A 14,081-nucleotide genomic window follows, 5' to 3' on the forward strand; every position below is an offset into this window, starting at 1 on the left:
CGAGGGTAGTAAGCGGTGTAATAATTGAAAGAAGATCTATGATTTCACGAAGACGTTTTATTCAGCATTTGTCATGGCAGTTATTACCTGAGATAACTTTCATTTTATTTATGTTAACATATTTAAAGAAATTAGTTGTAATTTTATACTGCTGACATTTTTTAATAGTTAACATTGCTTCTTCAGATTCAACTTGTGAAACATTTTTATGACTGCAGTGTGGTTACGGCCTATTGTTTGTGCGCTGGTTTTTATACAGAGCGAACGATACAATTGATTTTAAATCATATGCTCTTATGAAATCGAATAATAGGTTTTATAAAACTAACGTAAAATCATTAAATAATTTTTCAAAATTTCGATTTACTTAGTTTAATTTACCATTTTTTTTTCTAATAACAACTTAATTGGTCTTTATTAATAATCAGATGGCGTTTCACCTCTATTTCTTCCTAGTAAATTTATTGCATTTATTACCTTTAAACTTTCCGGTTCATTGCGTAGTGTGCTCCATAAACTCCAGAACTAGTGAACTGAATTTCATGAAGTAAACATTAAAAGATTCATGTTATTGGTGCAAGATCCATTAAGTAACAATTATTTAATAGCATAACGTCAAATTCTTTTAAATTGACAACACTGAAAAAACAACATTATTAGGTAACTATATAAAAATAAATCCCTTTTAGCACGCCGGAAGGCGGAGGTAGATTTCACCGGTGCTAAATAGAGTATAAAAAAGATTTCCACGTTAAAGTTAAGAAAACTTGAAATTTACTCAATACGACAATGCTTGCATGTGAAAAAAGTTTCTCATGTTTAGCGTACAATTCCCATCCTCTTATAATTCCAGCAACATTTTGGTTTTCTCTTGCCGTAAAGGTTGGTCATATTAAAAATATTTACAGACAAAATTTTAGGTAATGTTTAGAGGACTAACGACCACTTTAAACCGATTCGATACTCTGCTTATTAAGGGAGGTATGATTTTTTTTTATCCTCGAAATCCCATTTTTCCAACCCTGGCCCAGTGGTTGGTGATATCAAAAAAGCTTTACTTAGATAATTTTTAAGCCTTATCCAAAGAATAGTAGCAACTTTAAACGAATTCGATATTTTACTTAATAAGAAAGTTGTAGCGATATTTTGTTTTTTCGAAAAAAGCCTCCCACCATTTCTACCCCCATGGTCCGATTTTGACTGTTAACGCACTCGACCGAAATTTTAGATTGTTATACTTTATTTATCAATTTGAAAATGATTGGCGCAATATTACAGCAGTTATCATGTCCACAAAAAAGTGAAATATATATATATATATATATATATATATATATATATATAAACTTTTGAATTCACGGTAGTTTTGGGTTTGGGGAATGTGAAACGCGAAGTTATGTCGAAATATTTCGGAAGTACAATCATAGTACCCATTACAATAGGTCGCTTTCTTATGACATCTACCTAAAATAGGTAAAAAACAGAAATGTAGGATTTTTTTATGCTATTCCTAAAAAAACTCCATTATGTTTTGAAACTCATACGAGTAAAATAGTATATGTCAAATAAAACGTTTAAAAAATGGAATTGAAAAATACTGATTGTACGATTCCATAACAATATTTCTGAATTCGACATTCATAAAACTTTAAAAGTAGTTGGGACTCTGTCTTTAATCATTCGCCATGGCTCTAATGAGGGGTCCCAAGGGGGTCTCCCCACCGGGACTCCGGTCTTGACACCACGTCTCTAATGGGGAACCCCAAGGGATCCCCCACTGAGAATACGGTTTTAATTTACCTCCCCCCTCGCGGCGTGTAGTTCCAAAGGCAGTCCCCGTCCAATCACCGAAAATGGGACACCTGAGCGTCCCACCCCTCCAGGACGAGGCTGTCCCAACCCTAGGTCGTCCCCAAGAACAAAGGCGGGCGGGTCTCATTTCTTACTGCTGGTCCTACAGCCACGACTCCCAAGTAAATGTCCCTGAGCTTTACATAAGGAGCATTTAGCTTCAGTTTGAGAGTGTTTCCGAAGATGCCCTTCTGCCCCACAATTAAAGCAATGCTGTTGTGGTTGTGATTGCTATGATTATTATTTGCTTATTATTGATATTTATTATTATTATTATTGTTTGTTATTGCCATTATTATTCTGATTATTATTGTGAATTGTTTATAATTGTCGTTTATTATCATTGTTATTACTCAGTTTCTTGTTATGTCTCAGTTTATTTATGTTTTTAAACTAATAAATTATAATTATATAAACATTTTCAATTGTCAATCTCTCAATATCCTGATCGAGCCGCGAACACTCGACAATATCCAATATTTAAAATTTTTATTAATTTTTTTAGCTACCTCGGTAACTTTTTCTAATATCTATTCATGTGGAACTTTTCTGAAGCCTAATTGATCATGAACAATGCGAATGCGACTAATAACATCTCTTAAAACATTAGGAAAAAAAAGGCCGAGGTCGGAAATCGTTGAGAGACAATATTTTCTGATTTCATCATCGACGCGTTTCAACAAGTTCTCGGTGATTATCGAGGACCTCCTCGACCGTTCTTCGTCGTATACATAAATTCTGTTATTTCTACATCTTTCACACCATTTTTGGACGTTTCTTTCATTCATTACGTATTTGTAATTAATATACAAACTTGTAATTTATTTGTTTACGATATCTTAATTGATTTGTTGTAAAAAATTCTTCATTATATCTGTTAATCTTGATTCAGAAAAACAAATCTGTTATTTAATTTTTTAGACAACAAGAAATAAATAGTAATAAATAGATTAAAAAAATGTTATCTACAATTGGAACAAAAACCGGTAAGGAAGAGTTATTTAAATATTAATAGAATAATTGAATTAAATTTATTAAAGTTATAATTGGTTGAAAATAATAATATAAAATTCCATTAAAGTATTATTGCATACACTTATAAAATAATAAATCTCATGAAACATAATAAAATTAAATAAACAACATAAAATCTTAAATAATAAAAGATAATGGAATGTTAAAACTAGTAGTCTATATTAAATTATCAGAAGTACAACAACTTGTGTCATTATGAAATTATTACTGTTGTGGTTTCTAATGTAATTTTATAATAACAATAATAATACGTAATAAAATTAAAGCCGAAAGGGTTGAAATCATACTTATGTAGGTTATTGCATTTCGATTACACTATTACGATACTTTTAGTACATTATAATATAACTATTAAGACCACTTACCGATAAACTCATTTCTAACGCGGATGCGGTCATGTAACTGAGGTGTGGAGATAATAAGACAGTTTATGAAGGCCACTAAAGCTGTCTGATAATCTTCAGCTGTCGCTTGTTGTAATTCTGTTACAACCACTTTAAAACGATACCTCTCCGACTTGAGTTCCTGAAATAAGTAATAAATTAAAAAATAAATAATAAAATGTATAATTATATAAAAGTGAAAATAATGATAAATCCAGATTATTATTACACAAGATTAAATTATACATACCGCGTTTGATGAAATCGAGTTAATAAAAAAACACCTTTCAGAACTCTGTTGTATTATTTACTGGAATTCTGAGTTCTACATTTTTTCTATAAATATTTTAGATTACGAAGAAACTAAGTAGGTAGAATTTGGCTCTTCACTTATCCGTCCAAAATTTTATAGTTGTAATAAAATTAAAAGTTTATTTTATATAGCTGTTTAGAAGTAACTTAAAACTATTTTTTAACTACTTATTCTTTCACTTAAAAGAAAAAAAATAACTACCCATTAATAGATTTCAAAAATAAGAAGCAATTCTTGTCTGAACGCTTGTCTGTATATATATTAAAGATTGTTAAGTATTAAAAATATATCAAATTTATATCTTTTATATATATAAAAGATACTCGTATACACAAATACTGAAGGTTATATCTAAAGTAAAGACAGTTTAATTGTAAACAAATATAGTCAGAAAACGTTATAAATATTTTTTATTTCTCTTGAACTACATACCTTATACTACTACTCTATACTGGTATAATCGCCACATGAATTAAGATATTTATTTGTAGCGATACATCAGCTTCAATATACCCTCGTCGTATTTTTCTGCCGCCAGTCCATTTAGCCACTGATAACAGCATTTTTAAGTTCATCATCACCCGCGAATTGCTCACCACTCAAAACTCCTTTCAATTTCCCAAACAAATGGTAATCAGAAGGAGGTTAGTCCGGAATATAGGGTGGGTGATCGTAAATTTCCCATCAAAATGTTCTCAGTGAATCACGAGTTGGACCCGCAATATGTTGACGTGCTATATCGTGCAGCAGGACGATGCCATCGGTCAGCAGCCCACGTCGCCGATTTTGAATGGCGCGTCGTATGTTACGTAGAGTTTTTCAGTAGGCTTCTGTATTTCTATTTCTTCCATGTGGCAAGAAATCAAAACAGCAGTATGCCAAACAGATCCTAAAAGACTGTGACCATCAATCTGCGCCCAAATAGCTGTGGCTTGACCTTTCTTTGTTGGTGATTGAGGATGATGCCATTCACTTGACAGTTTTCTCTCTGGCGTGTAATTCGAAATCCACGTATCAATGCTGCTAAGAACTGAATTAAGGAACTCATTACCTTTTTCTGTGTAGCGTATCAAAAATTGCAAAAGCAGATCCCATTCGGATTTTTTTGTGTCATTCTATTAAGACGTGCGATCCAACCTGCATAAACTTTTCTGAAGCCTAAATGATCATGAACAATGCGACCGATAACAGCTTTTGAAAAATCAGGAAAAAGGGCCAGGTCGGAAATCGTTGAGTGAAAATCTTTTCTGATTTCATCATCGACGCGTTTCAACAAGTCCTCGGTGATTATCGAGGGCCTCCCTGAACGTTCTTCATCGTACACAATAATTCTGTTATTTCTACAACTTTCACACCATTTTAGGACGTTTCTTTCATTCATTAAATTATCACCGTACATAGAAACCAACTGCCTATGAATTTCAACTGGCTTAACGTTTTGATGGTTTAGAAACGGATGACTCCACGTATTTCACATTCGGCGGAAACGTCGATTTTCCTATTCATTTTATAACGTAATTACTCGCACGTAATCAAAGATACTACAACGCGACAACTTACAGACAATAATGTAGTGTGTACATTACTAGCTTGGCCATGAACGACACAGGTTCGCCAACCTTAAAGAGAGAAATTTCCCAGGGGTCTTTACTTTAGAGATATCTCTTGTATATATCTTTTTATTTATTTATTTTTTTATAATTAAATGATAACAGAGATTTTAAGATATTTTTTATATGTTTTTCAACATAAGGTATAATCAGTGAGTTGTTACTCCATCATTATACACACACACACACACACACACACACACACACACACACACACACACACACACACACACACACACACACACACACACACACACACACACACACACACACACTTTGTGGTAAAAACACACACGTTTGGTCAGGTAAAAATACGTGACCAACTATAAGTAAGATTGTTCAATTTATTAGCAATTCGTAGAAATGAGAGCTAACTAATCTTGTGGAATCTTAGATTGTCAACCTACAAGTTTTGAGGAAATTTTAGCATTTTTTGGAGTCCTGTACATGTTAGGCGTGAAGAAAGCCAACCATTTGACACTTCCGAAATGTAGAAAAATGACGGTATAATACCAGAGTATTTTAGAGCTGCGATGCCCGAAAGAAGATTTCACCAACTAATAAGAGCCACTAGATTTGGCGAGAAATGCACTTGAAACGAGCGTAGAAAGTGTAGCTTTGGTAATTAAAATAAATAATCATAAAAAACTCATATATCTCATATATAATATAAAAAACTCATAAATCCATTTTTAATTTTATTATTAAAAATTTAAAAAAAATATGTAAACTGTAGTGAAACAACTTTCAAACAAAGAAAAATTAATAATTAGGCCACTTGCCAATTAAAAGTGATGTTAGAAGACAAATAACAACAGCTTATGAAGTGTTAAATTTCTCCTATACAGTTGACCGCTCGCGTGGCTAAAATAAGGTTGACCTAACTATAAATTTGTATTTATAGATTTTTATTTTTTTAAATCAATCATAAGATTTGTTAGACTAAATAAACATACTTGACCTGTATTATTTATGAATAAAACTAATAATAAATATTAAATGAATAAGCAAACACATAAGTGATCTTCACTTATGTATTAAATATACATTCACATAAAGAGCACTTAACGGATTCAATAGAAACATAATCACACATATTTATATAAAAGTAGAAAAATATCGCAATGCAAAAATAAAATAAAGTTCAAATAATATTACAAGTAGTTATAACTTTTATTATTAATTAAATGTAAGTTGTATGTTTTATTGAATGATGACTGGAGTACGACGAGGAAATCTAATAAGCGAAATTAAGAAAAAAATTAAATTAACATTTAGTACGTGTATATGTAAATAAACTGTGATTACGTACATGCTAGTAATATAAAATATACCATTTATGCCTAAAGGTTTTATGAATTGTTACGTATCATGTCAAATATTTTCGCTGGAAATGTCATTAAAGTTGTTTTATCTTAATTTTTTTCACAAAAGTATTATGTATAAGATTTTCACCGTAAACATAAATATTATAATTAACAGGACAATTTAAATTTCAAATCACTAAAATTGGCTATAAAAAAATAACAGTAGCGCTTGATAACAAACCTATCAAAATTATGACGTAATAATAAAATTTCTCAGAATCAATGAGATACATGTAATGATTCATACAAAGAATTTTCTTAAGAATTTATTGTCATGATCATAATATTTATACTATGAAAATAACAATTTTTTTAATTTTTTTTCTATACTTCTAAAAATGATAAGTATGTTATTCAAACATGTGTTAAGATCTATAACCTGTTTTTACTACACAGAAATAATCCGATAATTTTAACTAATAATTAAATAAACTCGTACTTATCGTAAGGGAAATTTAAAAAAAATATATATATATTAATTATAAGAATAATATACACATATTATATTTGAAGAAAAGACTGGTCTTGCACCAATAAAATCTTTATTCACCCGAGTCTCTTAAGTTTTTTGAAGTGAAGAACGAACTATATGGATTATACAGATAAAATTTAATAATAAATGTCTCTTACGGGAAACACTGCAATCACTTGCATACAAATTGAGAATGGAAAGTACAATACGAAAAAAAATGATCAGAAAAACTAGTTTTCTTTTTATTATTTTGCTGCAAATATTATATTTTAATTAAATTCTGTTTCATTAAAAAAAATAAAAAAAGGCTGACAAGGTGTTATATTTTCCTCGGATTGTTTATTTATCTTTATATAGTGGAAAAAATGATACATGAAAAAAGCGTAAAAAATTCAAAAAATTGGCGTAAAAATTCAAAAAAATTAACTTTGATCAGCTCTCCCACCCTAAATATAATCTCAAAGTATTTTATTTTTGGCCACTTGCACTACTATTACGTTCAGGAAGACAAAAAGATCAGTTAAAAATATGCAATAAATAAAAATATATATTTTTACTTCCTTGTACGAAGTATTCTGATCATGAAAATTTTCGGTTTTCAGATTTCAACGGAAAAATCCACTTTGACCATCCCTAAATCCATTATGACTAGTTTCGGAGTGACGTCTGTACGTACGTGCGTATATATCTCGCATAATCCAAAAACGATTAGCCGTAGGATGTTGAAATTTTGGGTTTTAGGGCTGTTGTAACATCTAGTTGTGCACCTCCCCTTTTTTATTACAATCGAATGGACCAAAGAGCCCAAAATTCAAAAAAATTGATTTTTTACTTTTTCTTAACTCCAGTAGTAAGCCCTCATCGAGAGATTTTCAACGATATATCATAAGTGGTACTTATTTTCATTGGTTTCAGAGTTATTGCCAAATTAAATTTTAATTAATGAAATATTTGGATCAAGGAGAAGGCACATCATTTCGAATCCAACTTCATCTCCCGTTTTTTTAAAACATTTTTTATTTAAATTTAAATACATTGATTTATTAACCTTCGATTGTAAAAAAAAATTACGATAAATAATAATTCAATAATAACAATAAAATAGAATTTGAAAAAATATCAGAAGTTGTTAATGAAATAAAATTTTATGTACTTTTCATTTAAAAAAATGTGTTTATGTAATTTAATAGGCGTACAAGGAAGTCATGTAATGTCCACATCAGATTTAAAAAAAATAGTAAGATAAGCATATACGCACGTACTGAGCTTAATATATACCCTACCCCACGGATATATTGAATCCAACAAATTGCCCCATATACTCTGTACCAAATTTCATCAAAATCGGTTTATCCAATCAAAAGTTGTTAAGCTTCAAACACCCCAATACACGTACGTACGAAAATTACACCCACGTTTTTTGATTTTTGGGATCCCTGGTCATTTAGCTGTGTAAGGACCTGCTAAAGAGCAGAACACTGATGATGAGGATGGGTCATAAACGTTGAGAAATGCAAAAATAAACCCACACCCCGTTTTTTGACTGATTATCATATTTCCTTCTTTCAGCATAGCTTTAGAGTTTTTCCAGGAAATTAAAAGTAAAAAACTTTTATTTGTTAATAAATAATCTAAAAATAGGAGATAAAAAATTTACTATTAATGAAAAGCTCTTTACTTTTCACCGAATGTGAAGAAGAGAAAGCCTTATCAGATAAAAACTGAGATTTATTTATATAACACTCAGCAGGTCAAATAAAAAATAAAAATCGAATCATATTCTCGACTTTACTATTTAAACTTGTATTATACAATTAAATCAATAGACAATTCTGAATACCAAATTTTAATCTTCCTAATAAAATCAGGCATAAAATCATTTGGTTACGAAATAACCAATGACATTCAACTATTTTTACAATCACAGAAATTGCGTAGGATAATTCAATGTACAAGTCAAAAAAAATAAAAGATATTTACACTGATAATATAAAACATACATTCAAACTTTCAAATCACGTTTTTTTTTTTTTATTTTTACAATACTTTTCTAATAATAAGAAACATTTAAGTGTTGTAAATTAATATTAGAATTAAATGTTAGTTTCCCAGAACAAAGAACAATATATGAGCTCAGTGAGCTCATCGTAAACAGCTGTATCACCTATTACGCCAAAAAATTTACATAATCTAAATCCATCTGTTTATTCAACGACTATCTATATACACACCATATATCAAATAACTATATTTGGTATTGAAAAAGACAAGTTATTTTATACTTAAAATAACTCTTAACTAATATGCATTATTAATGATCTAAAAATGCTGCACTTACATAACAGTAATAAAAATGTGAAAGAAATTTTTAAACAAATAATTGTCATTATACAAATTTTTAATAAAATATATAAATATATTCTCTCTTTTATAAAATTGAAAAAAACTTTGTAAAACAATACTTTATAAACCTATATGTTTATGAACCGAAATTATTTTTACATTCAAGGTCATAGAATAACAGGTCAGGCCTTCCTTTTTCCTGTAGCCTCCGGGAATTACCGTTCAGGTATTACTTCAGAAGATAAATGAGGGTGATATGTATGAGTGTAAATGAAGTCTTGTACAGTCTCAGTTCGACCATTCCTGAGATGTGTGGTTAATTGCAACCCAACCATAAAAGAACACCGGTATCTACGATCTAGTATTCAAATCCATTACGGTGAGGTGCACTCATGCATATGTGACGAAATGTTATAATTTTAAAAAAAGGGTCGAAGCGTGGCAACGTGCAGAGTCACGGAAGTAGTCATTTTACAAGGGTGTTCGGGTCCGCCTACACTCTAGAGTGGGGGATTCGGGACTCCCCGATGATGGCATATAGAACCCTCAAGGTATAAGTGGATCGCGAAGTGAAGGATGTGCGAAACGTACATCTGGAACTGTTAGATTAGGGACAGGGTGGGTAGCTCCTTATCGGAAGTGCATAGGGGCTATCCGGAAAAGGAAGGTTGGTGTGTCCTAGTGAAGTTGGGAAGACCCCGTGGGAAAGCCCCAGAAGGGGGCTAGCTAGAGTGGAGAGAGACTGCTGCCACGACACTACGAGTGACTGTGTTTTGCTTAACGACGACCGACTGCCTTGGGGTTGTTTAAAAAAAAGTAATCAAATCCATATAAAAGTAACTGCCTTTACTAGGACTTGAACGCTGGAACTCTCGACTTCCAAATCAGCTGATTCGGGAAGACGCGTTTACCACTAGACCAACCCGGTAGGTTAACAGGTCAGGTCTACCAAACACGAAAAACACGTTGTGGGGCGTACAATTCTTTTGCTATATCGATAATCTTTTGAACATCTGTATCGATAAATACACCGATGTTTCGATTTAAATCGTGCTATAGCAGACAGATGTTTTTGCAAAATCAGCCGATGTAACAAAAACATTTTCCTAAAACAGATATATCTTCTCAACTCAAAGATATCTTCTAAGACAGACAAAGATCTTTTCAACTAATAAATTTGCTGGTCTTACAGTTTATTTTATTTTAAGATTAATATTTTTTACTTTCTCATATGTTCTTCCTTGATCTACAAACTTCTTTCTTGATCTTTCTTTAGTACAGTTTACTTATAGTAGTTGGAGAAACAGACTAAATGTCCTGTTGGATGACTAATCAAACAGCTTCTGGACCTCATTATTGCTTGATGAACTTCGTTTCACCTACTTTATCAGTATCTCAATGTTCTTTATTTATTTCCTGCAATAAATCTCAAAATCTTAACATTTCTCCTTTTCGCTTTACCCACCGCCCACGTCTGTGCCGGATAGATATAATTATAATTAAATTTAATTTTAAAAAAATTTAGTGGAATACAATAAAAATATCTATTTAGCAAGCTATGAAAAAAAACCGACTAATTGTAACAAATCATATCAACTGCGCCAGTAGCGGCTCGTAGCTAAAATTAGTGGGGGTGCTGTTTCAGAAAAATATTTTCTGAACCTTTTCAAGGCCATGGTTAAAGTTTTCTGTAAAATAAAAGAAACGTAAAAAAATGAATCAAATAGAACAGCTAGAAGCAGGATAATAAATCTAATTTTACACTTTATTACATTCAAGAATATAGTACACGGTTTTTAAATACAATGTGCTTAAAAATCGTATTCGGTTTAACCGAATAAATAATAAAATGTCAATACAGATAATATTCTTAATATTATTAGACAATAACTTAATAAAATGTTCGCTTAAAAACACTAAAGTCCAACGATGGTTAATTTAAATTTCTATGTACACAGAAACAAATACATAATTAGTTTTTACTAATTACATTCTCTTTCGCCCTTTCAGCGTGTTTTTGGACAGATTTGGCAAACAAAGAGCCCTTGCTTTCCGCCATTTTCTGATCACTACTGAAAAAATAACTAACCGCTTTCATATGCCTTCTACCGACTAAACTAGAAAAGGAAACGAACAAGGAACGTTCCATACAGACATGAAGTAAAACAAAGGCTACCTTCCACCAGCACGCCAGGATCGGAACTGCGGGAGCGACAGTCCTCTCTCTCTCCCTCGCAGCCTTGCGTGCAGGTTCCTATGTGCACATGCGCACAACAGCCAAACACCACGCCGCTGGAACTGTGAAGCGTACAGTTCCATACAAAGATTTTTGTATATTTTTCATAAACTGGGGAATGGATATTGGCATTATGCTTAAGTATTATATATTGTACAAGTATAAAGAAACAATTAAAGAAAAAAGGAATCATTATATTAAATGTTATCAATAATATCAAGTGGAAATAAGGGGTGCAGGAGTTCCACAGTGCCTATACGCGAGCCGCCACTGCAACTGACTATGCCACAATATAATAAAGAAACGATGAATGATAACGTCTTCATGCCTACTAGCAGCCGATTGATTAAAGATATTCATTCATATTAAGATTTAAAAAAATTGATTTCTTGTTTCCAAAGATTCCGTGAACAAGATTCCTTGTTCTTAAATTGTATTCTTTCCTTATACTTTCTATTTTAACTTTTTCATCGGCTGTACATCTTTCACCAATGCTGTATACCTTTTTTTCCTGTTTAGTCTCCGAGAATCACCATCAGGTATTACTTTACAGGATGAATCAGAATGATATATACGAATGTAAATGATGTGTAGTCTAGTACAGTCTCAGGTCGACCATTTCTGAAATGTGTGGTTAATTGAAACCGAACCACTAAAGAACACCGGTATCTAATATTCAGACCAGTATAAAAGTAACTGACTTTACTAGGATTTGAAGGATGGAACTCTTGACTTCGAAGATCAGCTGATTTGCGAAGACACGTTCACCACTAGATCAAACCGGTGGGTTAAAAGTGTTATAATACGTATCTCAGATTAATTGGTTGTATGTCTCCCCTTTTTACCTGGACCTCACCTTTCTGTTTTCTATACCTGGTACACGTCATAACGTTTTTCCCTATTGATATCTCTCTTTTTTTATGATGAGATATGCGGGCATCGACTTCTATGATCATTTAGCCGTAATGGAAATTTTTAGGTATGTAAAATGCCATGCCTGACCGGGATTCAAACCCAGGATCTCCGGGTGAAAGGCTGAGATGCTACCAAATGTAAATATTAACGTAGTTCGCTAACAAGCAATGCTATCTACAAACCGAATTTTTTATTGCGGTTTTGATGAAGGAATTAACGTGAATTTAGTTACTTAGAAACTTCTTGGACAAGGATTTTAAATCTGAAGAATGGTTTTCTCTGCATCATAGTGTTATATCTATAGAACATATTAAAAATCAGCTGAATGTATAATTTGATTAAAAGAAATCGGGAAAGGTATATGACTTAAAATTAATTATTGTAATTAAAAGTATATAATTTAATTAATTAAAAACACCCTAACTTTTTTTATTAACTAAAAATAAAATTATGACAATTTTAGAAAATAAACTATGCAAATCCACGTACAGTTAATACTAAAATTGAGTTTCCGTTACATAAAAAGGATTAAGATTTTTAAGAAAAAAAAGGGTCGGTGTTAGAAGAAATAGAACAAAAGAAAATAAAAAAAATTTCTATATATGGTACACTTTCCTTTCGACCATTCCTTTCAACTACTAATAGTATACGTACACTATAACCGAAAATGTTGAAAGTGATTTGAAAAGTCAATTCCAAAATTTTCATACCTGCTTTTACCAATAATAAGTATCTCATGCAAGGTTTTATACGAAAAGTGAGGAGTAAAGTGGTGGTTTTCCATTGCCTTTTACATCGAACCGAACTTAAATGAGAATATTTAATTACGTAGCATTTATTTTATTTCGGGTTTCATCAGATGAAAATATAATTAACCTCAATATTAACTATTAAACGTGAATATACTTCAGTATTATTATAGCATTAAAATTATCATAATATGTAGAAGCTGTAATTAGAAAAAAAACATATTTCTTAAAAAAAAATTATTAACAGTATCTTTAAGTGCAATTGAAACTTTGCTTATCTACAGTGTATTTGCAGTATTTTGAAGTAAATTTCAAATTATTCATTCTAAACTAATTTTAATCGACCTAACCTAAACCTACATGTGTTATGAATGGTAACTTTAATACAGTTACTCGAGTGGGCAGAAGCAGTTAATATGTAGGCATTTTATTCGAATAAGTCATCAAAGTTATGCTATTGTCTCCACAAATACTAATCTAGCAACTCCTTGTGCATACTGCGTTACCGCCTGTTTCGACGTTTTACTGACTCCCCACACCGATTCAATGAATTTACGGGACTATCAAGAGGGTCAACAAAGTTTTCGTTACGGTTCAAGGTTTGGCGTATTCAGTGTAAATCAGAGATTTACGAGATAGAGTAAAATACAGTAAATATTTGAATACATTGAAAATAGAGCAATAATTTAAATAAAGCAAATTACAAACGAAACGAAACAAAAAACAATTAAATTTGATGCTACAAATACAATACAGTCAAACCTGTCTAATTCGAATCTCAAGGAACCAATTTTTTGTTCGATTTTG

At 31.4% G+C, this 14,081-nt stretch overlaps 1 protein-coding gene across 3 annotated transcripts in view; it reads right to left on the bottom strand.

Annotated features, from left to right (window-relative positions):
• LOC142328432 (uncharacterized) overlaps positions 1-14,081 on the bottom strand; it is a 628,302-nt gene that overhangs the window by 125,113 nt on the left and 489,108 nt on the right. For all 3 annotated transcript variants that reach the window (XM_075372177.1, XM_075372178.1, XM_075372176.1), the window contains exon 5: positions 3,252-3,411. In XM_075372177.1, coding sequence (XP_075228292.1) covers positions 3,252-3,411 — 160 coding nt within the window. The remainder of the gene's footprint in view (positions 1-3,251; positions 3,412-14,081) is intronic.

This window comes from Lycorma delicatula, chromosome 7, assembly GCF_047948215.1.
Source record: "Lycorma delicatula isolate Av1 chromosome 7, ASM4794821v1, whole genome shotgun sequence".
Taxonomy (NCBI): domain Eukaryota; kingdom Metazoa; phylum Arthropoda; class Insecta; order Hemiptera; family Fulgoridae; genus Lycorma; species Lycorma delicatula.